Source organism: Ranitomeya variabilis, chromosome 3 (genome assembly GCF_051348905.1).
Source record: "Ranitomeya variabilis isolate aRanVar5 chromosome 3, aRanVar5.hap1, whole genome shotgun sequence".
NCBI lineage: Eukaryota > Metazoa > Chordata > Amphibia > Anura > Dendrobatidae > Ranitomeya > Ranitomeya variabilis.
Genome location: NC_135234.1, coordinates 775,177,655 through 775,200,544, shown reverse-complemented (window position 1 = coordinate 775,200,544; position 22,890 = coordinate 775,177,655). Strand labels below are relative to the sequence as shown.

At 55.0% G+C, this 22,890-nt stretch overlaps 1 protein-coding gene across 3 annotated transcripts in view; it reads left to right on the top strand.

The window, feature by feature from the left end:
• The window catches only part of INPPL1 (inositol polyphosphate phosphatase like 1), a 54,113-nt gene extending 31,459 nt beyond the window's left edge, over positions 1–22,654 (top strand). For all 3 annotated transcript variants that reach the window (XM_077298866.1, XM_077298868.1, XM_077298867.1), the window contains exons 10-28: positions 6,995–7,101; positions 7,295–7,397; positions 7,545–7,741; positions 7,813–7,930; positions 8,011–8,107; positions 9,242–9,380; positions 9,595–9,694; positions 11,242–11,330; positions 11,579–11,660; positions 11,735–11,824; positions 11,962–12,075; positions 16,215–16,303; positions 16,613–16,700; positions 17,512–17,667; positions 17,745–17,829; positions 19,394–19,534; positions 19,916–20,633; positions 20,735–20,862; positions 22,430–22,654. In XM_077298866.1, coding sequence (XP_077154981.1) covers positions 6,995–7,101; positions 7,295–7,397; positions 7,545–7,741; positions 7,813–7,930; positions 8,011–8,107; positions 9,242–9,380; positions 9,595–9,694; positions 11,242–11,330; positions 11,579–11,660; positions 11,735–11,824; positions 11,962–12,075; positions 16,215–16,303; positions 16,613–16,700; positions 17,512–17,667; positions 17,745–17,829; positions 19,394–19,534; positions 19,916–20,633; positions 20,735–20,862; positions 22,430–22,520 — 2,732 coding nt within the window. In that variant the 3' untranslated portion in view covers positions 22,521–22,654. The remainder of the gene's footprint in view (positions 1–6,994; positions 7,102–7,294; positions 7,398–7,544; positions 7,742–7,812; positions 7,931–8,010; positions 8,108–9,241; positions 9,381–9,594; positions 9,695–11,241; positions 11,331–11,578; positions 11,661–11,734; positions 11,825–11,961; positions 12,076–16,214; positions 16,304–16,612; positions 16,701–17,511; positions 17,668–17,744; positions 17,830–19,393; positions 19,535–19,915; positions 20,634–20,734; positions 20,863–22,429) is intronic.
• Positions 22,655–22,890: the final 236 nt, after the last annotated feature.

The window sequence follows — 22,890 nt, the reverse complement described above, 5'->3', positions numbered from 1 at the left end:
TAGTGTCACAAGGCTGAGAAGGGTCTGGAGTTGGGATGAGCAGTGCGAATAGTGCCGTCCCGGGCTGGTGACCCGCCGGTCTTCACTTCTGCACCTCGGCCCACATCCTGGTGGTCTCTGGGGCTTACAAGGACCACTACATCTTGAAGTAACGTCTATACCAGTGTTGAGGGAGGATCTAAAGTGATCCTTCACGGTTAACTCAGTGATTTCCAAATTAATCTACAGGGCGTTGCCGGCAACTGAAAATGACCAGACGGAGACGTGTGTCTCTGTTTGGGGGGGATCAAGCTGATCTCTCTGGCCCCCCGTTTATTGTGTATGACTTTTCATAGTCATAGAAATGATACTTCAACCAATCAGCATAAGAACACGCTCACAGTTCTTAGCCTATAAGAATGCAGGAACAATCTGTGCGTCAAAGCTTCATGGAACAATACACTCTCAGTCTCATGTTCTGCCCAGGTTGCAACAATCAAGGTCTCATCAAGGTCTCATAACAGCTGTAACCTTTAGCCTACTAACAAAATTTATATCAAAACAACAAAATGGAGTCGAAAAGCACAAAATGGAGAATCTTTCTTAATTTGTCCCTTCACATTCCCCCCTAGATAAATTTTGTTAATTAACCCCTTAGTGACAGAGCCAAATTTTTTAAATCTGACCAGTGTCACTTTATGTGGTAATAACTCTGCAACGCTTCAACAAATCCCAGTGATTTTGAGACTGTTTTTTCGTGACACATTATACTTTATGATAATGGTAAATTTAGATCAATCTGTTTTGTGCTTATTTATAAAAAATAACAAAAATTTGAGAAAAATGTTAAAAAATTAGCAATTTTCTAAATTTGAATGATTATCCCTTTAATCCAGATGGTCATACCTCAGCAAACCATTAATAAATAACATTTCCCACATGTCGGCTTTACATCAGCACCATTTTTAAAATGTTATTTTATTTTGTTAGCATTTTAGGAGGTTTAAAAATGTAGCAGCAATTTTTCATTTTTTCAAGGAAATTTACAAAATTTATTTTTTTAGGAACTTATCAATGTTTGAAGTGGCTTTAGGGGCCCCATATATTAGGAATCCCCCAAACGTGATACCATTTTAAAAACAGCACCCCTAGACATATTGAAAACTGCTGTCAGATAGTTTATTAACTCTTCAGGTGCTTTACAGGAATTAATGCAAAGTGGTATGACAGAAATGAAAATGTGTATTTTTACCACCTAAATGCCTCTAACTTCTGAACAGATTACTACAGCCGTCAGACTCTAAGGCCGCTATTTGGTCGTGAATTGCCATCGCAAACATCAGGACCTCAAAATAATGATCTGAGGGCACCAGTTTGGATAAAGAGGAATCCCCCACACTCTGTTAACCATTTATAATGATGTAGTCACTATTGACAGCAGCATCTAAGGGGTTAAACAGATATGGACGGTGCAAACACTGATTGTGGCTGATGCAGCAAGTTGTCAGCTATAGTGTACAGCCGACAGCTGCTGGATTGTCACCTGTATGGGGATGCTATTCTCTTATATCTTAGGTCAGTTAAAAGACGTATTGGCTGTCACTAAGGGGTTAATGTCCAGCATCAGAGGTACTATCCCAAGCTATAAGCTCGAGGGGTACTGGTCTTCACATGGCTGGTGCCATGTTACCAGCCATGGCTGTTGCGGCGTACCCGTCCCCCCTGTATACTAGAATTTACGAATAACAATTATTGATAACAGTGGTGGGGATCTTTTGAAGATAGCCATGCGCTTGGCTCCAACATCTTCATCAGGTAACTTTGTGAAATCGGTGTAGAGAAGAGCAGGGGTGGCAACGCTTATGGTATCATCATTAGTTGTCTTAGTGCAGAATTTCCTAATACACACAGAAATACACCAAAAAAACAAGTTTTAGTATTACATACATGACAAGGAAAAAGGCAACAATATATAACAAACTTTACAAGATTTCAGCTATCCAGCCCCCAAATCTCTTAAACGAATTTGCTGGATTAAGAAAGGAGAAGGTGTCTGCCCACCAACGGTCCTTATTACGGTCATTGTCTTTATCATATTAATCTCTGAGTCTTTGAATATCCTTTAACTTTAACTTCATAGTGCTATTGGGATCTATATAATGACAGCAAGCGGGTCCAATAACCTGACACATACCACGCTGTGCTGCTGTAAAGTAATCCAGTACTACAGTGTGTTGATTAGTGACTATGATAAGTTGGTTTTGGACAGCAACAGTAGTAACAAGTATATCCAATATATCCCAAATTTGATCATCTAGATAATCTGTGGCCCTAAGCAATTTATCCCACATTTGTGTAATCATAGAATAAATAAAAATAGAACTGACAATTTTATTGGCTATACCCATCTGTACTACTAATCTTTCATGATATTGTACAAACTTATTATTCAAGGATGTTGGGGAATTTAGGCTGTCCCATACGGTTACCAATATTATTATATAGAAATACAAAAAACCAAAACATTATGTCCCCTTATTTGCTACTAGTCTGTTTGACCAGCTTGCAGTGCGATACGTGGATCCACGTCGGTCTTCCTTCCAGCTTTACTGACATAGGAGTGATACTGAGGACTTGGTAGGGACCGTCATACAAGGGTTCTAGTCCGTGTTTTCTGACATGCCTTTTCACGACCACAAAACCACCAGATTTCAAGTTGTGACAAGTGTCGGTTTCTGCTGAATCTGGAGGGGAAGAAAAAACTAAAACATAGGTGTTAGCAAGATTTTGACTAAGCTGAATAACACATTGAACAGCACGGTCAGTTTCTTCTGATAACTACTGAGGCTGGAAATTTTCAACTGGGAGCCTAGCACCAAACAATATCTCATATGGGGACAGGCCATATTTTGCCTTAGGGGTAGTACGAATGTGGTACAGTACAATGGGTAGGAGCTCTGGCCATGCAGCCGTAGTCTCCTGCATCATTTTGGTCAATTGTCCCTTCAGTGTGCCGTTCAGCCTCTCAACTTTCCCACTAGATTGTGGATAGTACAGAGTATGGAGGGCTACAGTGGATCCAAGCATTGTCAGAACCTCCTGATACACATGAGAAGAAAAGGCCGGAACTTGGTCACGTTCGATGACTTCTGGAACACCATATCTGCATATAACTTCCATCACCAGTTTCTTCGCTGTAGTCTTTGCAGTCATGTTGGTAACTGGGAATGCTTCCGGCCAACTGGAGAACATGTCGACAACCACCAGACAGTATTCATACCTTCCAGACTTGGGCAACGTGATGTGGTCCACCTGGGGCCTTTGGAAAGGATAGTCGGGCTTAGCAAGGTACTTCGAGGGTACACATTGAAGTTGACCGGGATTGCAGGTCTGACAGATGTTACATGCACGGTTGTGTGCTGTCAGGACTGTAGGAATACCTGGAGCCCAGTAGAATTTTTGTACCAGGGCTAGGGCCTGTTTTTTCCTCGATGTGTGGGCCCATGTGCCCACATGGCAATAGCAGGATACATCCGCTTAGGGAGGCACACAAGTTGGTCCTTTTCCAGAGACCATTGTCCATACATGCTCCATCAGCCTTCCACTGCTTCACTTCTTCCTTTGGAGACATTCTCTGCATCTTCATTAAGCGGTCTCGCGGGGTCCGACAGAAAACCTCAGTCTGTCGTGGATCATCAGGTTCCTGTGGATTCAGTATTTCTTGTAACTGTTTACGCTGAGAGCGTGTGGTCACCATAGCTGGTATGGTCAGGTCAACGGGTAGGAGAGCAGCAGCTTTTGCTTCCATATCCGCAAAGGTGTTACCAACAGTCTGTGGACTGTTCCTAGGACCGTGCGCCTTAACTTTGATAATGGCCACCTGGGTAGGTAATTTGATTGAGTCCATGAGGGTTTTAACAGCTTAAGCATTCTTCACTGGAGTCCCAGTGGTGGTAATAAACCCTCGATTGGCCCATAGGGCTCCGAAATCATGAGCAATACCAAATGCATACTGTGAGTCCGTGTATATATTAGCCCGCCTGTCTTTGGTCAGAACACATGCAGTAGACAGAGCCTGAAGTTCTGCTTCTTGTGCTGACAGTGAGGGAGGGAGTGCAGCTGCGTGCACTACAGTGTCTTCCGTAGTAACAGCGTATCCGGTGTGGAATCTGCCAAAATCATCAGCACATCTTAAACCGTCTTTCAGGGCATTGTAGAAAGGTTGCATTATGCGGGATGCGTCCGGTATCCACTGACGACAATAAGTACATAGTCCAAGAAAATGCTGGAGTTCATTCTCATCTTTCGGAAAAGGAAGGGAGCTGACGGCTATTTTTCTTTCTTTTGTGAGGTGTCTGACACCCTGAAGGAGACAGTGACCCAAAAATATCACTTGACCAAGGCAGAACCGAAGTTTCGAGGCCGAAACCCGACAGTTCAGAACTGCCAGATACTTGAGGAGGCTAACAGTGGCAGCAATGGCTTCCCGCTCTGTTCGTGCACACAACAAAAGATCATCCACATTATATTCATCTGCATAGGGGTTATATAACGTAAGGACCATCTGACCATCATCTTGGAATTGTATTCTGGAGCGGAACTGTGATAATAAATCTGCCCCCAGTAAATGAACCGGACATGTGGGAGAGATTACGAACCGAGCCGTGACTTCAGGGAAAGGTCCCACAGGGATGGGTTTTGTGAGAGTATATTTATTAGGTCTGCCATCTACTCTAATTAAAACAAGCTCTTGGTCTGAGAATTGACATGGCGGGGCTTGGGAGGGAGATTCCTAGACATAGGGTTAAAGAAATATTGGAGTATGAGACTGGATTTGTGTACGGTGGGAGGAGGGCAGGAGCTGGAGTCTGTTACATGGGCCACTGATAAGGAACGGAGCTGCGTCCTTGCGGCTTGTAGCTGCGGTGGGGGCTGGAATTAGAGCAGGATTCGCTGCGGCTACTGATTTAACCTTTAATTTCCCTGCTGATGCAGAGCGGGGTAAGTTCTTAAAACCTTTTTTACTACTTTTAATGCATCATCTGGAGTGGAAGTCTCGATATCGGGTCTGACTGACATTATTGCCTCTTTCAATTCAGATTTAAGGACTGACATTAAAGCTGCCACAAAAAGGTGTGAATGGGCTTTTTGTTACAATGAGAATCCCAGATCTTTAAATACTACGATAAGACGCCCATAGAACTTCTCGGCAGTCCAGGATATATTGGTGCCTTGGGGTTAAGGGGCATAAGGCTTACAGTCGGGAGTAGAGGCTTAATTTCCTGGGGAGGGACCATATTATCTAGCAGGGAGACCCCTGTCCAAAATTTTTGATTGTTTGCTTTCCTGACACATTAATCTCAGTCACTTTCTCAGTTCCTTCTAGTACCACAAAACATCCAGGTTTTTTGTCATAGTAATAGACAACTTTCCTTTTTCAACGTCCCAAAAACAATCAGAATTCACATCCTCTGTTGATCCTCAATTTGCTATATATCAACCACTCAACTTGAAGCAGGTCCTTTAAACAAAACACAGATCTTCCAGCACGTACTATACCAAGAAAATACAGAGAAACTTAGAACGCAGCCACGTGCCCCCTCCTTACCAGAGACACAGAGATAAGAAAACCGCAGCATTCCTCAGCACAGAAAGAAGAAAGCAATAACGCAGCTGTTTGACCCCTCCCATCTAGTATCTTAGAAATTTCACACAGAAACGGAATACAGCAGTTCTCATACTTAATTAATTTCTACCAAACCTTCATCACACAATTCACATGCCAGATTGAGAATATTTTCCCTGCATTCCTGACAGATTTCTTTCCCCGTCTTTGGGCTAACAATATCAGATTCATCACACAAATTCAAAGTCGTCTTCTTCTTCCACGGGAACTGATTCTCCTTTAGAGCTAAATATCCTTACTTAGTCGTGCATAGTACTAGAGCGGCCGTATAGTCTATTCCACTAGGTTTACCCGTCCCCCGCTGGGACAACCCAAAATCGCGGTACTCAGCGAAAGGAGGAGGGCGTCTCAGACTTTCCCTCCGGACACCTCTGGAAATACACATATATATCTATATATTCCTGAGTTACGCATCCTACCCATCTTCGATCACCTCACCGCGCCTGATTCTAACAGTGATCAGGAATTCAGGATATTTTGACTATAAAGAGAATTACATCACTGGTCAATCCGGGGTGTCCGTCCCTTATGAGGTACGGTTCGAGCACTGGGCTCCCAACGGAACTACACCGCTATATGATTCCACCCAAGAATCACGCCACCATCGGGGACAAACCTCAGATCCTCTTTGCAGCAACAAACACAGGAAAACCACACCAAACGGTCAGTCTGGACAGTATAACTGCCATCTTCCATCTTACCGTGGTTATGGGGATGATCAGTCCCAATTTTCCAGTGCCTGTGTCCGGTCCGAGGGTCTTTTGTCTTGTTGTCCTCCGGGGGGCAGAGGCGTTCCTATTTGGGGCCCCACGTTTCGGGCGCCAACTGTTGAGGGAGGATCTAAAGTGATCCTTCACGGTTAACTCAGTGATTTCCAAATTAATCTACAAGGCGTTGCCGGCAACTGAAAATGACCAGACGGAGACGTGTGTCTCTGTTTGGGGGGGATCAAGCTGATCTCTCTGGCCCCCGTTTATTGTGTATGACTTTTCATAGTCCTAGAAATTATACTTCAACCAATCAGCATAAGAACACACTCACAGTTCTTAACCTATAAGAATGCAGGAACAGTCTGGACGTCAAAGTCTCGTAGAACAATGCACCCTCAGTCTCATGTTCTGCCCAGGTTGCAACAATCAAGGTCTCATCAAGGTCTCATAACAGCTGTAAACTTTAGCCTACTAACAATATTTATATCAAAACAACAAAATGGAGTCGAAAAGCACAAAATGGAGAATCTTTCTTAATTTGTCCCTTCACACCAGTATGATGTGACTGCGAGCTCGGGGCTCTGCGATATTAAAGCCCTTTTTACCTTCCTCCTTGCAGTCCGGCAGCTGATCAAGTCCCAGCGGGTCCCGTCCAAGCTTGGAATCGTGTTTGAGAAGGAGAAGGATAAGACCCAACGGAAAGACTTCATATTCGTCAGCGCCAGGGTAAGACGTCCACTTGTCTGAAACTTTATATCACATGACTTAAAGGGATTGTCCAGTATGTCCAGAACCTGAATAAGGAAAGTTGCCTTCTGCCTAATGGGGGTTGTAGTTTTGACTGGTCTGGAGCAATATTACAGTATGTAGAGAACTTAATGGACCCGTCTTATACCACGATGTCCTCCCTTTTCTTTAGAAACGTGAAGCCTTTTGCCAGTTGCTTCAGTTAATGAAGAACAAGCACTCCAACCAAGATGAACCAGACATGATCTCCGTCTTCATAGGGACCTGGAACATGGGTGAGAACAAAACCAAGATTCCTGTAGAAGTAATGTAGGAAATCTGATAGTTTTCACAGTGGCCACTAGATGTCAGCAGAGCATGAGGTAAGACAGATCTCGTATTACTGCTTGCTGTAAAACACGGTGATATTATCTTCTACACAGGAAGTGTACCGCCCCAGAAGAACATCACCTCCTGGATGGGCTCCAAAGGATTGGGGAAGACGCTGGATGAGATGGCGGTCACCATACCCCACGACATCTACGTGTTCGGAACGCAGGAGAATTCTGTGGGCGATAAGGAGTGGGTGGATTTCCTGAGGGTGATGCTGAAAGAGTGCACCGAGCTGGACTATCGGCCGGTACGTGCCAGGACAGGACCCCCATCGCCTTGAGGTAACAGTCATTAAAAATCTGCCGCCGTGTCCCGCAGGTCGCCATGCAGTCCTTATGGAACATAAAGATCGTCGTCCTGGTTCGTGTGGAGCACGAGAACCGCATCACACACGTGAGCACATCCAGTGTCAAGACCGGGATAGCCAACACCTTAGGTGAGGACAGTGTGAGGGCGATCAGGATGATCGAGAGGGAGACAAGATGGCTGCTGTAACATGGTCTCTTCTCCACACAGGGAATAAAGGTGCCGTGGGCATATCCTTCATGTTCAACGGGACCTCATTTGGCTTTGTAAATTGTCACCTGACCTCAGGGAATGAGAAAACTGCCAGGTAAGTTCTCCAGGTCAACATGATTGTGCCTCTAAAGTCTCTTGGAGAGGCGGTGGTGGCCTTCTCATGCCAAAGGGGGGGTTAGATTGAGGAGCTGCCATGGGGAAGGGAGTAAACGCTGTTGACCCTCTCCTGTCGTGGGTGTGTAGGTGATTGTGGCCCTCTTTTGCCAGTAGGGAAAGTAGGTGGTGGTGGCCCTCTCTTGCTCAGGGCAAAGTAGGTGGTGGTGGCCCTCTTGCCCACGGGAAAGTAGGTGGTGGTGGCCCTCTCTTGCCCAGGGGAAAGTAGGTGGTGGTGGCCCTCTTGCCCACGGGAAAGTAGGTGGTGGTGGCCCTCTCTTGCCCAGGGGAAAGTAGGCGGTGATGGCCATCTCTTGCTTAGGGGGAAGTAAGCGGTGGTGGCCATCTCTTGCTCAGGGGAAATTAGGCGGTGGTGGCCCTCTTTTGCTCGGGAAGGGAAGTAGGCGGTTGTGACCTTCTCCTGCCGATGGGAGTAGGCAGTAGTAGCCTTTCTTGCCCTGGAGAAAGTAGGTGGTGTTGGCACTCTCCTGCCTGAGAGAGTAGGAAGTGTTGGCCCTCTCCTGCCGAGGGGAGTAGGCAGTGGTGGCCTCTATTGCCCAGGAGAAAGTAGGCGTGGTGGTGGCCCTCTCCTACCGAGGGGAGTAGGCGGTGGTGGCCCTCTCCTGCTGGGTGGAGTAGGCGGTGGTGGCCCTCTCCTGCTGGGTGGAGTAGGCGGTGGTGGCCCCCTCCTGCTGGGTGGAGTAGGCGGTGGTGGCCCTCTCCTGCTGGGTGGAGTTGGTGGTGGTGGCCCTCTCCTGCTGGGTGGAGTAGGCGGTGGTGGCCCTCTCCTGCTGGGTGGAGTTGGTGGTGGTGGCCCTCTCCTGCTGGGTGGAGTAGGCGGTGGTGGCCCTCTCCTGCTGGGTGGAGTTGGTGGTGGTGGCCCTCTCCTGCTGGGTGGAGTAGGCGGTGGTGGCCCTCTCCTGCTGGGTGGAGTAGGCGGTGGTGGCCCTCTCCTGCTGGGTGGAGTAAGCGGTGGTGGCCCTCTCCTGCTGGGTGGAGTAGGCGGTGGTGGCCCTCTTTTGCCGGGGGGAGTAGGAGGTGGTGGTCTCTCACATGTGTTCCTGGTTTCTCTCAGACGTAACCAGAATTACCTGGACATCCTGCGGCTCCTGTCTCTGGGGGATAAGCAGCTGAACTCCTTCGACATTTCTCTCCGGTTCACTCATCTCTTTTGGTTCGGAGACCTGAACTACCGTCTGGACATGGACGTACAGGTGAGGCCGGAGCTCGACATGGCAGCACCAGGTGTCTGTAGTGGGCTACCGGCAGAGGTAGATCTACATTGTGTGGATGTGTGCTAGACCCTTGGTGGTCCGCACCTGTATGTGCAGACGTGGGGGGCACATGCTGATAGATTGGGCCTGTATGATGTGTAACATGGTGGCACTGGCATGTTGTCATCTCCTACACGTTTATGTCTCATTACAGGAAATCCTGAATTTTATCAGCCGGAAGGAGTTTGAGCCGCTGCTGAAAGTCGATCAACTCAATCTGGAGAAGGAGAAGAACAAGATCTTCCTGCGATTCAGTAAGACCCGATCCCGAGTGTAACCCCTGCAGCTCGGTACACAGAGCCCCCCTCATTGACCTTTTATTCTATCCCATAGCGCTATCCCCCCATCGTCCCATTAAATCATCCCTCTCCCATCAGCATGTCACGTTTTTCCCCTATCGGCCCATCTCGCTACCCCCTTCCATCCGCATGTCATGTTCCCTTCCCATTGGCCCGTCACTCTTGCTTCCCCATTGGCCCGTCACTCTTGCTTCCCCATTGGCCCGTCACTCTTGCTTCCCCATTGGCCCGTCACTCTTGCTTCCCCATCGGCCCGTCGCGCCCTCTCTCTCCCCATCGGCCCGTCGCGCCCTCTCTCTCCCCATCGGCCCGTCGCGCCCTCTCTCTCCCCATCGGCCCGTCGCGCCCTCTCTCTCCCCATCGGCCCGTCGCGCCCTCTCTCTCCCCATCGGCCCGTCGCGCCCTCTCTCTCCCCATCGGCCCGTCGCGCCCTCTCTCTCCCCATCGGCCCGTCGCGCCCTCTCTCTCCCCATCGGCCCGTCGCGCCCTCTCTCTCCCCATCGGCCCGTCGCGCCCTCTCTCTCCCCATCGGCCCGTCGCGCCCTCTCTCTCCCCATCGGCCCGTCGCGCCCTCTCTCTCCCCATCGGCCCGTCGCGCCCTCTCTCTCCCCATCGGCCCGTCGCGCCCTCTCTCTCCCCATCGGCCCGTCGCGCCCTCTCTCTCCCCATCGGCCCGTCGCGCCCTCTCTCTCCCCATCGGCCCGTCGCGCCCTCTCTCTCCCCATCGGCCCGTCGCGCCCTCTCTCTCCCCATCGGCCCGTCGCGCCCTCTCTCTCCCCATCGGCCCGTCGCGCCCTCTCTCTCCCCATCGGCCCGTCGCGCCCTCTCTCTCCCCATCGGCCCGTCGCGCCCTCTCTCCCCATCGGCCCGTCGCGCCCTCTCTCTCCCCATCGGCCCGTCGCGCCCTCTCTGTCCCCATCGGCCCGTCGCGCCCTCTGTCCCCATCGGCCCGTCGCGCCCTCTGTCCCCATCGGCCCGTCGCGCACTCTGTCCCCATCGGCCCGTCGCGCCCTCTCTCTCCCCATCGGCCCGTCGCGCCCTCTCTCTCCCCATCGGCCCGTCGCGCCCTCTCTCTCCCCATCGGCCCGTCGCGCCCTCTCTGTCCCCATCGGCCCGTCGCGCCCTCTCTGTCCCCATCGGCCCGTCGCGCCCTCTCTGTCCCCATCGGCCCGTCGCGCCCTCTCTGTCCCCATCGGCCCGTCGCGCCCTCTCTGTCCCCATCGGCCCGTCGCGCCCTCTCTGTCCCCATCGGCCCGTCGCGCCCTCTCTGTCCCCATCGGCCCGTCGCGCCCTCTCTCTCCCCATCGGCCCGTCGCGCCCTCTCTCTCCCCATCGGCCCGTCGCGCCCTCTCTCTCCCCATCGGCCCGTCGCGCCCTCTCTCTCCCCATCGGCCCGTCGCGCCCTCTCTCTCCCCATCGGCCCGTCACTCTTTCTCTCCCCATTGGCCCATTACCCCCCATCGTCCTGTCCTCAGCATCTCTGGGTTTTCCATCTGTTGCAGGTGAGGAGGAGATCACGTTCCCCCCCACATATCGCTATGAGAGGGGCTCCAGGGACACCTATGTGTGGCACAAGCACAAACCCACTGGGGTGAGTAGTCCCGGGACCCCCGCCTGATGTGTTAACCCCCGCCTCTCCAGCTCTTCCTCTCTCTGTCCCCGCAGTCCACATTTAGTGTATGATGCGTGAGTCTCAGCCTCCATGTTTCTTCCCTGGAGTCTTGTATATACCGATGTATCCAGTGAGGCGTGCGGTGCCTCGTACCTCGCCTGCTGTAATAACAGGGGCAGGATGGTATAACCTGGGGACTCAGAGGCTTGTTCTTGGCTGTGTTCCAGGTCCGGACTAATGTTCCTTCCTGGTGTGACCGGATCCTGTGGAAATCCCACCCGGAAACTCACATGATATGTAACTCGTATGGTGAGTGCGGATTATTACGGGGGCGGGGAAGGGTGGTGTTTACCTGTGATGTCATCTGTGGTTGTTCTCTGCAGGGTGCACTGATGACATCATGACCAGCGATCATTCCCCGGTTTTCGCATCCTTCGAAGTCGGAGTGACGTCACAGTTTGTCTCTAAGAAAGGTGGGAAGTTTATAAATACATATTTACAAAAGGGACATAATATAATCAGAGCTGCAGAACACGGGAGTGCGGTGTGACATCCCCGCTCTGCGCCGTCTGCCCCGGTCCTATGAGCTGACAATCTGTCCGATATCCAGGTCTCCTGAAGCCGTCAGATCAGGCCTACATAGAGTTTGAGAGCGTTGAGGCCATAGTGAAGACGGCGAGCAGAACCAAGTTCTTCATAGAGTTTTATTCCGGATGTTTGGAAGGTGAGTGGATCCCAGGAATGACGTCTGGAGCTGCCGTGTGAATGTGCTCCACCCCAGGGTACTTGGGGAGATAGGAGCTCCCGTGTGAATGTACTCCACTCCTGGGTACTTGGGGAGACTGGAGTTGCCGTGTGAATGTGCTGCACCTTAGGGGACTAGGGGAGAAGGGAGCTGCAGTGTGAATGTGCTGCACCTTAGGGGACTAGGGGAGACGGGAGCTGCAATGTGAATGTGCTCCACCCTAGGCAACTAAAGAAAACTGGAGCTTCCATTTGAATGTGCTCCACCCTAGGGGACTAGAGAAAACTGGAGCTGCTGTGTGAATGTGCTCCACCCTAGGGGAGACGGGAGCTGCCGTGTGAATGTGCTCCACCCCAGGTACTAGGGGAGACGGGAGCTGCCGTGTGAATGTGCTCCACCCCAGGTATTAGGGGAGACGGGAGCTGCTGTGTGAATGTGCTCCACCCCAGGTATTAGGGGAGACGGGAGCTGCTGTGTGAATGTGCTCCACCCTCGGGTACTAGGGGAGACGGGAGCTGCCGTGTGAATGTGCTCCACCCCAGGTACTAGGGGAGACGGGAGCTGCCGTGTGAATGTGCTCCACCCTCAGGCACTAGGGGAGACGGGAGCTGCCGTGTGAATGTGCTCCACCCCAGGCACTAGGGGAGACGGGAGCTGCCGTGTGAATGTGCTCCACCCCAGGTACTAGGGGAGAAGGGAGCTGCTGTGTGAATGTGCTCCACCCTCAGGCACTAGGGGAGAAGGGAGCTGCTGTGTGAATGTGCTCCACCCCAGGTACTAGGGGAGACGGGAGCTGCCGTGTGAATGTGCTCCACCCTCAGACCCCGTACTAGGGGAGAAAGGAGCTGCCATGTGAATGTGCTCCACCCTCAGGCACAAAGGAGCTGCCATGTGAATGTGCTCCACCCCAGGCACTAGGGGAGATGGGAGCTGCCGTGTGAATGTGCTCCACCTCAGGTACTAGGGGAGACGAGAGCTGCCGTGTGAATGTGCTCCACCTCAGGTACTAGGGGAGACGGGAGCTGCCATGTGAATGTGCTCCACCCCAGGTACTAGGGGAGAAGGGAGCTGCCATGTGAATGTGCTCCACCCTCAGGTACTAGGGGAGACGGGAGCTGCCATGTGAATGTGCTCCACCCCAGGTACTAGGGGAGACGGGAGCTGCCGTGTGAATGTGCTCCACCCTCAGGCACTAATGGAGACGGGAGCTGCTGTGTGAATGTGCTCCACCCCAGGTACTAGGGGAGAAGGGAGCTGCTGTGTGAATGTGCTCCACCCCAGGTATTAGGGGAGATGGGAGCTGCTGTGTGAATGTGCTCCACCCCAGGTACTAGGGGAGACGGGAGCTGCCATGTGAATGTGCTCCACTTTCAGGCACTAGGGGAGAAGGGAGCTGCTGTGTGAATGTGCTCCACCCCAGGCACTAGGGGAGACGGGAGCTGCCGTGTGAATGTGCTCCACCCCAGGTACTAGGGGAGAAGGGAGCTGCTGTGTGAATGTGCTCCACCCTCAGGCACTAGGGGAGAAGGGAGCTGCTGTGTGAATGTGCTCCACCCCAGGTACTAGGGGAGACGGGAGCTGCCGTGTGAATGTGCTCCACCCTCAGGCACTAGGGGAGAAGGGAGCTGCTGTGTGAATGTGCTCCACCCTCAGGCACTAGGGGAGAAGGGAGCTGCTGTGTGAATGTGCTCCACCCTCAGGTACTAGGGGAGACGGGAGCTGCTGTGTGAATGTGCTCCACCCTCAGGCACTAGGGGAGAAGGGAGCTGCTGTGTGAATGTGCTCCACCCTCAGGCACTAGGGGAGAAGGGAGCTGCTGTGTGAATGTGCTCCACCCCAGGTACTAGGGGAGACGGGAGCTGCCATGTGAATGTGCTGCACCCTCAGGCACTAGGGGAGAAGGGAGCTGCCATGTGAATGTGCTCCTCCCCAGGTATTAGGGGAGACGGGAGCTGCTGTGTGAATGTGCTCCACCCTCGGGTACTAGGGGAGACGGGAGCTGCCGTGTGAATGTGCTCCACCCTCAGGCACTAGGGGAGACGGGAGCTGCCGTGTGAATGTGCTCCACCCCAGGCACTAGGGGAGACGGGAGCTGCCGTGTGAATGTGCTCCACCCCAGGTACTAGGGGAGAAGGGAGCTGCTGTGTGAATGTGCTCCACCCCAGGTACTAGGGGAGACGGGAGCTGCTGTGTGAATGTGCTCCACCCTCAGGTACTAGGGGAGACGGGAGCTGCTGTGTGAATGTGCTCCACCCCAGGTACTAGGGGAGACGGGAGCTGCCGTGTGAATGTGCTCCACCCTCAGACCCCGTACTAGGGGAGAAAGGAGCTGCCATGTGAATGTGCTCCACGCTCAGGCACAAAGGAGCTGCCATGTGAATGTGCTCCACCCCAGGTACTAGGGGAGACGAGAGCTGCCGTGTGAATGTGCTCCACCTCAGGTACTAGGGGAGACGGGAGCTGCCATGTGAATGTGCTCCACCCCAGGTACTAGGGGAGACGGGAGCTGCCGTGTGAATGTGCTCCACCCCAGGTACTAGGGGAGAAGGGAGCTGCTGTGTGAATGTGCTCCACCCTCAGGCACTAATGGAGACGGGAGCTGCTGTGTGAATGTGCTCCACCCCAGGTACTAGGGGAGAAGGGAGCTGCTGTGTGAATGTGCTCCACCCCAGGTATTAGGGGAGATGGGAGCTGCTGTGTGAATGTGCTCCACCCCAGGTACTAGGGGAGACGGGAGCTGCCATGTGAATGTGCTCCACTTTCAGGTACTAGGGGAGAAGGGAGCTGCTGTGTGAATGTGCTCCACCCCAGGTACTAGGGGAGACGGGAGCTGCCATGTGAATGTGCTCCACTTTCAGGTACTAGGGGAGACGGGAGCTGCTGTGTGAATGTGCTCCACCCTCAGGCACTAGAGGAGAAGGGAGCTGCTGTGTGAATGTGCTCCACCCTCAGGCACTAGGGGAGAAGGGAGCTGCTGTGTGAATGTGCTCCACCCTCAGGCACTAGGGGAGAAGGGAGCTGCTGTGTGAATATGCTCCACCCTCAGGTACTAGGGGAGACGGGAGCTGCTGTGTGAATGTGCTCCACCCTCAGGCACTAGGGGAGAAGGGAGCTGCTGTGTGAATGTGCTCCACCCTCAGGCACTAGGGGAGAAGGGAGCTGCTGTGTGAATGTGCTCCACCCCAGGTACTAGGGGAGAAGGGAGCTGCTGTGTGAATGTGCTCCACCCTCAGGTACTAGGGGAGACGGGAGCTGCTGTGTGAATGTGCTCCACCCTCAGGTACTAGGGGAGACGGGAGCTGCTGTGTGAATGTGCTCCACCCTCAGGCACTAGGGGAGAAGGGAGCTGCTGTGTGAATGTGCTCCACCCTCAGGTACTAGGGGAGACGGGAGCTGCTGTGTGAATGTGCTCCACCCTCAGGCACTAGGGGAGAAGGGAGCTGCTGTGTGAATGTGCTCCACCCCAGGTACTAGGGGAGAAGGGAGCTGCTGTGTGAATGTGCTCCACCCTCAGGCACTAGGGGAGAAGGGAGCTGCTGTGTGAATGTGCTCCACCCCAGGTATTAGGGGAGACGGGAGCTGCTGTGTGAATGTGCTCCACTTTCAGGTACTAGGGGAGAAGGGAGCTGCTGTGTGAATGTGCTCCACCCTCAGGCACTAGGGGAGAAGGGAGCTGCTGTGTGAATGTGCTCCACCCTCAGGTACTAGGGGAGACGGGAGCTGCTGTGTGAATGTGCTCCACCCTCAGGCACTAGGGGAGAAGGGAGCTGCTGTGTGAATGTGCTCCACCCTCAGGCACTAGGGGAGAAGGGAGCTGCTGTGTGACTGTGCTCCACCTCAGGCACTAGGGGAGAAGGGAGCTGCCATGTGAATGTGCTCCACCCTCAGGCACTAGGGGAGAAGGGAGCTGCTGTGTGAATGTGCTCCACCCCAGGTACTAGGGGAGAAGGGAGCTGCTGTGTGAATGTGCTCCACCCTCAGGTACTAGGGGAGACGGGAGCTGCTGTGTGAATGTGCTCCACCCCAGGTACTAGGGGAGAAGGGAGCTGCTGTGTGAATGTGCTGAACCCCCGGGTATTAAGGGTGTCCTTTTGATTGGATGTCCTGTTTTCCTACAGAATATAAGAAGAGCAGCGAGAATGACAGTCAGAGCATCGATAACATCAACTTTCTGAAAGTCCAGTGGTCATCGAGGCAACTGCCAACCGTGAGTGACCCATATGTCTGCAGAGCATCGCATCATTACCTCCACCTACTGATAACACATAATACTGTCCTGCAGATTAGTATATACCTCTGCCCCCCTGGCTGATCGGCTCTGCCCCCCTGGCCGATCGGCTCTGCCCCTCTTCATCCTGACCAATACGTGGAGATCCATTCTGCAGACTATCGTATCACTGACCTCTAGTCCTCAGATAGCTGCGTTGTGTCCTTGCCCCCGGGGGCCCATTATCTGCTACGCTGTGCCATGACTCGCCGCGGTGACGTCATTCTCGGCTTTGTCCTTCTCTTGCAGCTGCGGCCCATCCTGTCTGAGATCGAGTATCTGCAGGACCAGCACTTGCTGCTGACCGTGAAGTCCATGGACGGCTACGAGTCGTACGGTGAGCGCCGCTCCTGTCCTTACAGAGGGTGGTAACGGTGCCGCCGTCCGTGCATTGATGTATGAGGGCTGTAGTGTCAGACAGGGAAGCGTCCAGATCAGGAGGGGTTAACTGTCTCTGTACTGAACCAGAATATTACTAGTCACTGACAGAAAGCAGAGGCGCTGATAATAGCGAGGAGACGGCACAAAGTCTATAGAGATCTGCAGAAGATGGGTACACGGGTGTGATGAAGGCAGAGGGACGCCGAGCTGTGAGCCGTGGCCTGTATGTGCCAAAAAACCACAAGAAATAAAATGATCATAAACCTGTAACTAAATATGTAAAAAGCAAAGAGCATCGGAATAACACCGGGTTCTTAGTAATACTGCGTATGATCAAAAATAGCATAAAAGCCATCGCACCGACGGCAAGGGACCCTGATCGGGGCGGTCCTACACTGTCCGATATGTGTCAGCGCTGACCCCAGTGTGTGAATAAGGGCAGACACAGGAGCGGGTCCCGACCTGCAGACACCAGTCTGGGGAAGCTATAAAATGTGATCTCCAGCTCACCGAAGGGAGAAAAATACAGAGAAAAAAACACAAAAACTGAGCTGTAAGTTGGTATACAGGCAGCACATAAACGCAGGTTCACACTGGCCATCATTTATGTACAGCAGGGTTTGTTTGTTTGGTTCTTGTAGATTTTTTGCTTCATGGCCAATGTGAACATGTGTTTATGTGCTGCATGTGTACCAACTCAAACCAAGCGCATTTTTTGTGTTTTTCCTGTACCCTGTATACATCACGTGTGCCGTCCTTCTCCGCAGGCGAGTGCGTCATTGCGCTGAAGTCCATGATCGGCAGCACCGCGCAGCAGTTCCTGACGTACCTGTCCCACCGGGGCGAGGAGACCGGCAACATCCGGGGCTGTATGAAGGTTCGGGTGCCCGCAGAGCGCATGGGGACCAGAGAGCGCCTGTACGGTAAGAGGAAGAAATGTCGCGCTCTGAGGGGATGGGGGGCCGCAGTCACATGACCCAGCGTTCTGCTCTTCCTCTAGAATGGATCAGTATCGACAAAGATGAGACTGGAGCCGTGAAAGGGAAACCGCCGTCCATGTCCCGTCCCAACCATGAGTACAGCAGGTAATGCCCCCTCCCCAGCCGTGCATCCCTCTCCTTCTCCCCCCCAGTCGTGCACTCCTTGCCTTCTCCCCCAGCCGTGCACCCCTCTCCTTCTCCCCCCACCTGCACCCCTCTCCTTCTCCCCCCACCTGCACCCCTCTCCTTCTCCCCCCACCTGCACCCCTCTCCTTCTCCCCCCACCTGCATCCCTCTCCTTCTCCCCCCACCTGCACCCCTCTCCTTCTCCCCCCACCTGCACCCCTCTCCTTCTCCCCCCCACCTGCACCCCTCTCCTTCTCCCCCCCACCTGCACCCCTCTCCTTCTCCCCCCACCTGCACCCTTCTCTCCCGCCATGCTCCCCTCTCCTTCTCCCCAGCCGTGCTCCCCTCTCCTCCTCCACCTGCACCCTTCTCCCCAGCCGTGCTCCCCTCTCCTTCTCCCCCAGCTGTGCGCCCCTCTCCTTCTCCCCAGCTGTGCGCCCCTCTCCTTCTCCCCAGCCGTGCGCCCCTCTCCTTCTCCCCAGCTGTGCGCCCCTCTCCCTCTTCCCCCACTGTGCGCCTCATGCTTGCACCCCTCACCTTCATCTCTCGCTTTCTCCCCCTGCCGTGCACCCCTCTCCTTCTCCCCCCACCATGTGCCCCTCACCTTTTCCCCACCATGTGCCCCTCGCCTGCACCTCTCGCTTTCTCTGCCATGCTCCCCTTGCCGGGCGCCTCTCTCCTTCTCCCCCCACCATGTGCCCCTCACCTTTTCCCCACCATGTGCCCCTCTCCTGCACCTCTCGCCTTCTCCCCCTGCGGTGCGCCCCTCTCCTTCTCCCCCTACCTTGCGCCCCTCTCCTTCTCCCCCTACCTTGCGCCCCTCTCCTTCTCCCCCTACCTTGCGCCCCTCTCCTTCTCCCCCTACCTTGCGCCCCTCGCCTTCTCCCCCTGCCGTACGACCCTCTCCTTCTCCCCCTGCCGTGCGCCCCTCGCCTTCTCCCCCTGCCGTGTGCCCCTCGCCTTCTCCCCCTGCCGTGCGCCCCTCGCCTGCTCCCCCTGCCGTGCGCCCCTCGCCTGCTCCCCCTGCCGTGCGCCCCTCGCCTTCTCCCCCTGCCGTGCGCCCCTCTTCCCCTGCCATACGCCCCTCTTCCCCTGCCATACGCCCCTCTCCTTCTCCCCCTGCCGTGCGCCCCTCTCCTTCTCCCCCTGCCGTGCGCCCCTCGCCTTCTCCCCCTGCCGTGCGCCCCTCGCCTTCTCCCCCTGCCGTGCGCCCCTCGCCTTCTCCCCCTGCCGTGCGCCCCTCGCCTTCTCCCCCCGCGGTGCGCCCCTCGCCTTCTCCCCCGCCGTGCGCCCCTCTCCTCCTCCCGCCGTGTGCCCCTCTCCTTCTCCCCCCGCCGTGCGCCCCTCTCCTTCTCCCCCCGCCGTGCGCCCCTCTCCTTCTCCCCCCGCCGTGCGCCCCTCTCCTTCTCCCCCCGCCGTGCGCCCCACTTCTTCTCCCCCCGCCGTGCGCTCCTTGCCTGCACAACCCTCACCCCTTCCTCCGCCGTGCCCCCTCACCTGTCATCCAACTATAAGTGTTTCCTTCCGTTCCCCCGTGTACTAGCAGGAAGCCCCCGCTGTCTGAGGCACCGGCCCCCACACTCGGGAAGGTGTTTGAAGAACCTGAGAAAGGTCCGGCTCACCCCACCGGCCGCCCACCTGCTGCACTACCCGGCACCACCAAGGAGGACCCGGCGCTAGCACGGTGAGTGCAGCAATGGGGGGCGACAACTTGTGGGATTGTGGGAGTTGTAGTGCCCACGTCGGTCACTATAATACAGTAATGACTGCGTTGCATTGTGGGAGCTCGGCTCTGTCTGAACTAAAGTGACTGGAGTACAAGGCTTGGTGTAAGCACACAAGTTTTGCTGCAGCTTTGTCTGTGGCCGGAGTATAAGACACCACGTATGTAGCCCACATGATCGTGTAGAATAGTGGCCTCTGTGGACCCCCTTAGCATGGGGGTGTCTCCACAGTTCGTGGTGCTGCTGGATGTCTAAGGCCCATGCGGCCCCCCTAAGCTGCAGCTTGCGGAGTATCAGGGGCCGGAGCGGAGCTTGACCTTGGTGCATTTTGTCCTCTGCAGGTGTAAGATGGAGGCGCAGGCGGAGGGTGATGCGCTCGGCATAAAGAACAGCTTCAATAACCCGGCATACTACGTCCTGGAAGGGGTCCCCCATCAGCTGTTGCCCCCCGATGGGCCGGCCGCCACTTCCACTGCGGCCCCCAAGAACAAAGTGCAGATCACAGTCCCAGCCCAGCGGCGTCCATTCCAGCACAGCGCCCGGAGCGAGGAGACGTCGTCCGATGAAGATGGGGGCACCCTGAATCTGCCGCCCCCGGACTTCCCACCGCCTCCGCTCCCAAAATCTGCCGAGTTTGAGATACTGGATAATCCTTTCTACATGACGTCAGGCGAGCTGCACACCCGCCCGTCGGAGGAGGCCGAGCAGCGCAAAGTCCGGGTGGGCGTCACCTTCAGTGATCCCCCCGATGCAAAGTATCACCCCAAAACGCAGTCCCGGCCCCCCATACCACCACTACAGTCCACCTATATAGCAGAGACTCACGGTGGCGGTGGTGGCCCCGCGCACCAGGACGACCGCTCCTGCTCCGTGCTGCAGATGGCACGCACCCTCAGTGAGGTGGACTATTCAGGGAGCAAAACCGAAGCCCAGAGCCGGCACCTCATGTCCGGGAAAAGCAAGATGGAGCTTCCTCCCCGCAGCATGGACTTCAGCCGGCCCCTCGTCTTCCCCCCGCACTGCATCCGGGAGAGCATCCAGGAAGACCTGGCCGAGGAGGTGAGAGCCCAGCCGGAAAGCCGGCTGACAACGGCGCAGCAGCCACCATCCATCTGTATCCCCCTGCCTCCCCGATGACTCTCCCATCTTCTCGTCTGCAGGCTGCGTACCAGGGGGGCCGCAACTCACTGCCGGGGTCCAGCGTGGGCGAGTGGCTGCGGGGTATCGGGCTGGAGAGATACGAGGAGGGGCTCATCCACAACGGCTGGGACGACCTGGAGTTCCTCAGGTACGGAGCAGCCCGACACTCAGACCCCAGTGTCTGCTGCCCAGAAGAGTGGGGGCTGCTACAGGGGGCTCCACTCTTATACATGGCAGTGTAAAGCATGGAGGACAGCAGAGACCTGCAGAGCCATGAAGGAGAGGTGGGGTTCAGGGTCTCTCCGACTCCTGTAGACAATGCAGCTGAGCTAAAGCCCCCTGAGCACAGCCGCAGTGTAAAGCAGGGAAGATGCAACAGCAGTCACTGACTATGGAGCTGCAGTGTAAAGCATGGGGGACTCAGCCAGTGATGAGGCAAGAGCGCGATATTCGCTCTTGTCAGACTCCAGTAGGCCGCGCAGGTTAGAGCGACGCGCAGGTTAGCGCGATGCCCTGTGACGCACAGGTTGGCGCGATGCTCTGACGCACAGGTTGGTGCGATGCTCTGTGACGCACAGGTTGGCGTGATGCTCTGTGACGCGCAGGTTGGCGCGATGCTCTGTGACGCGCAGGTTGGCGCGATGCTCTGTGACGCGCAGGTTGGCGCGATGCTCTGTGATGCGCAGGTTGGCGCGATGCTCTGACGCGCAGGTTGGCGCGATGCTCTGTGACGCGCAGGTTGGCGCGATGCTCTGTGACGCGCAGGTTGGCGCGATGCTCTGACGCGCAGGTTGGCGCGATGCTCTGACGCGCAGGTTGGCGCGATGCTCTGTGACGCGCAGGTTGGCGTGATGCTCTGTGACGCGCAGGTTGGCGCGATGCTCTGTGATGCACAGGTTGGCGCGATGCTCTGTGACGCACAGGTTGGCGCGATGCTCTGTGACGCGCAGGTTGGCGCGATGCTCTGACGCGCAGGGTGGCGCGATGCTCTGACGCACAGGTTGGCGCGATGCTCTGCAGACACACAGATTGGCGCGATGCTCTGCGGTCACACAGATTGGCGCGATGCTCTGCGACGTACAGGTTGGTGCGATGCTCTGCGACGTACAGGTTGGTGCGATGCTCTGCGACGTACAGGTTGATGCGATGCTCTGACGCACAGGTTGGTGCGATTCTCTGTGACGCACAGGTTGGTGCGATGCTCTGCAGACACACAGATTGGCGCGATGCTCTGTGACGCCCAGGTTGGCGCGATGCTCTGTGACGCACAGGTTGGCGCGATGCTCTGTGGTCACACAGGTTGGCGCGATGCTCTGCGACGTACAGGTTGGTACGATGCTCTGTGACGCACAGGTTGGCGCGATACTCTGCAGACACACAGATTGGCGCGATGCTCTGTGACGCACAGGTTGGCGCGATGCTCTGCGGTCACACAGGTTGGCGCGATGCTCTGTGACGCACAGGTTGGTGCGATGCTCTGTGACGCACAGGTTGGTGCGATGCTCTGTGACGCACAGGTTGGCGCGATGCTCTGTGACGCGCAGATTGGCGCGATGCTCTGCAGACACACAGATTGGCGCGATGCTCTGTGACGCACAGGTTGGCACGATGCTCTGTGACGCACAGGTTGGTGCGATGCTCTGCGGTCACACAGGTTGGCGCAATGCTCTGCAGACGTGTCTTCCCTCCTGAACCCGTCACCTTGTGTCTTGCAGCGACATTGTGGAGGAGGACCTGGAGGAGGCCGGCGTGCTGGATCCCACCCACAAGAAGATCATACTGGACAACCTGCAGCTCCGTAAATGAGGTTGTCCCCGCTCCGCCTGCGCTGCTGCACCTTCCCCCGCTCCGCGGAGCCGTCACTGCCGCCGTACGCAGGGTATCCGCACTGGTGCTGTGCTGCTGGACACCGGCGCCGCCGTCCTTCTAGACATTTCTGTAGGTGTGATGTGCAGCGGTCACTGACCCCCGCAGGCGCACCGCCGACTCTGCTCTTAGTTTCTATATATTTAATACGTTTTCACATTTCAAATGTTAGACCAAAATGGCCGCCGCTCCTGGACGGTGTCGTGTGGCCGCCGGCCGCCATCTTGTCTGCCTTTATTACCACAGGTGCCTTATGACGTCACCCCGGACCTATAAAGTGTTACTATGGGGCGTGTGCTCTCCGTGAATC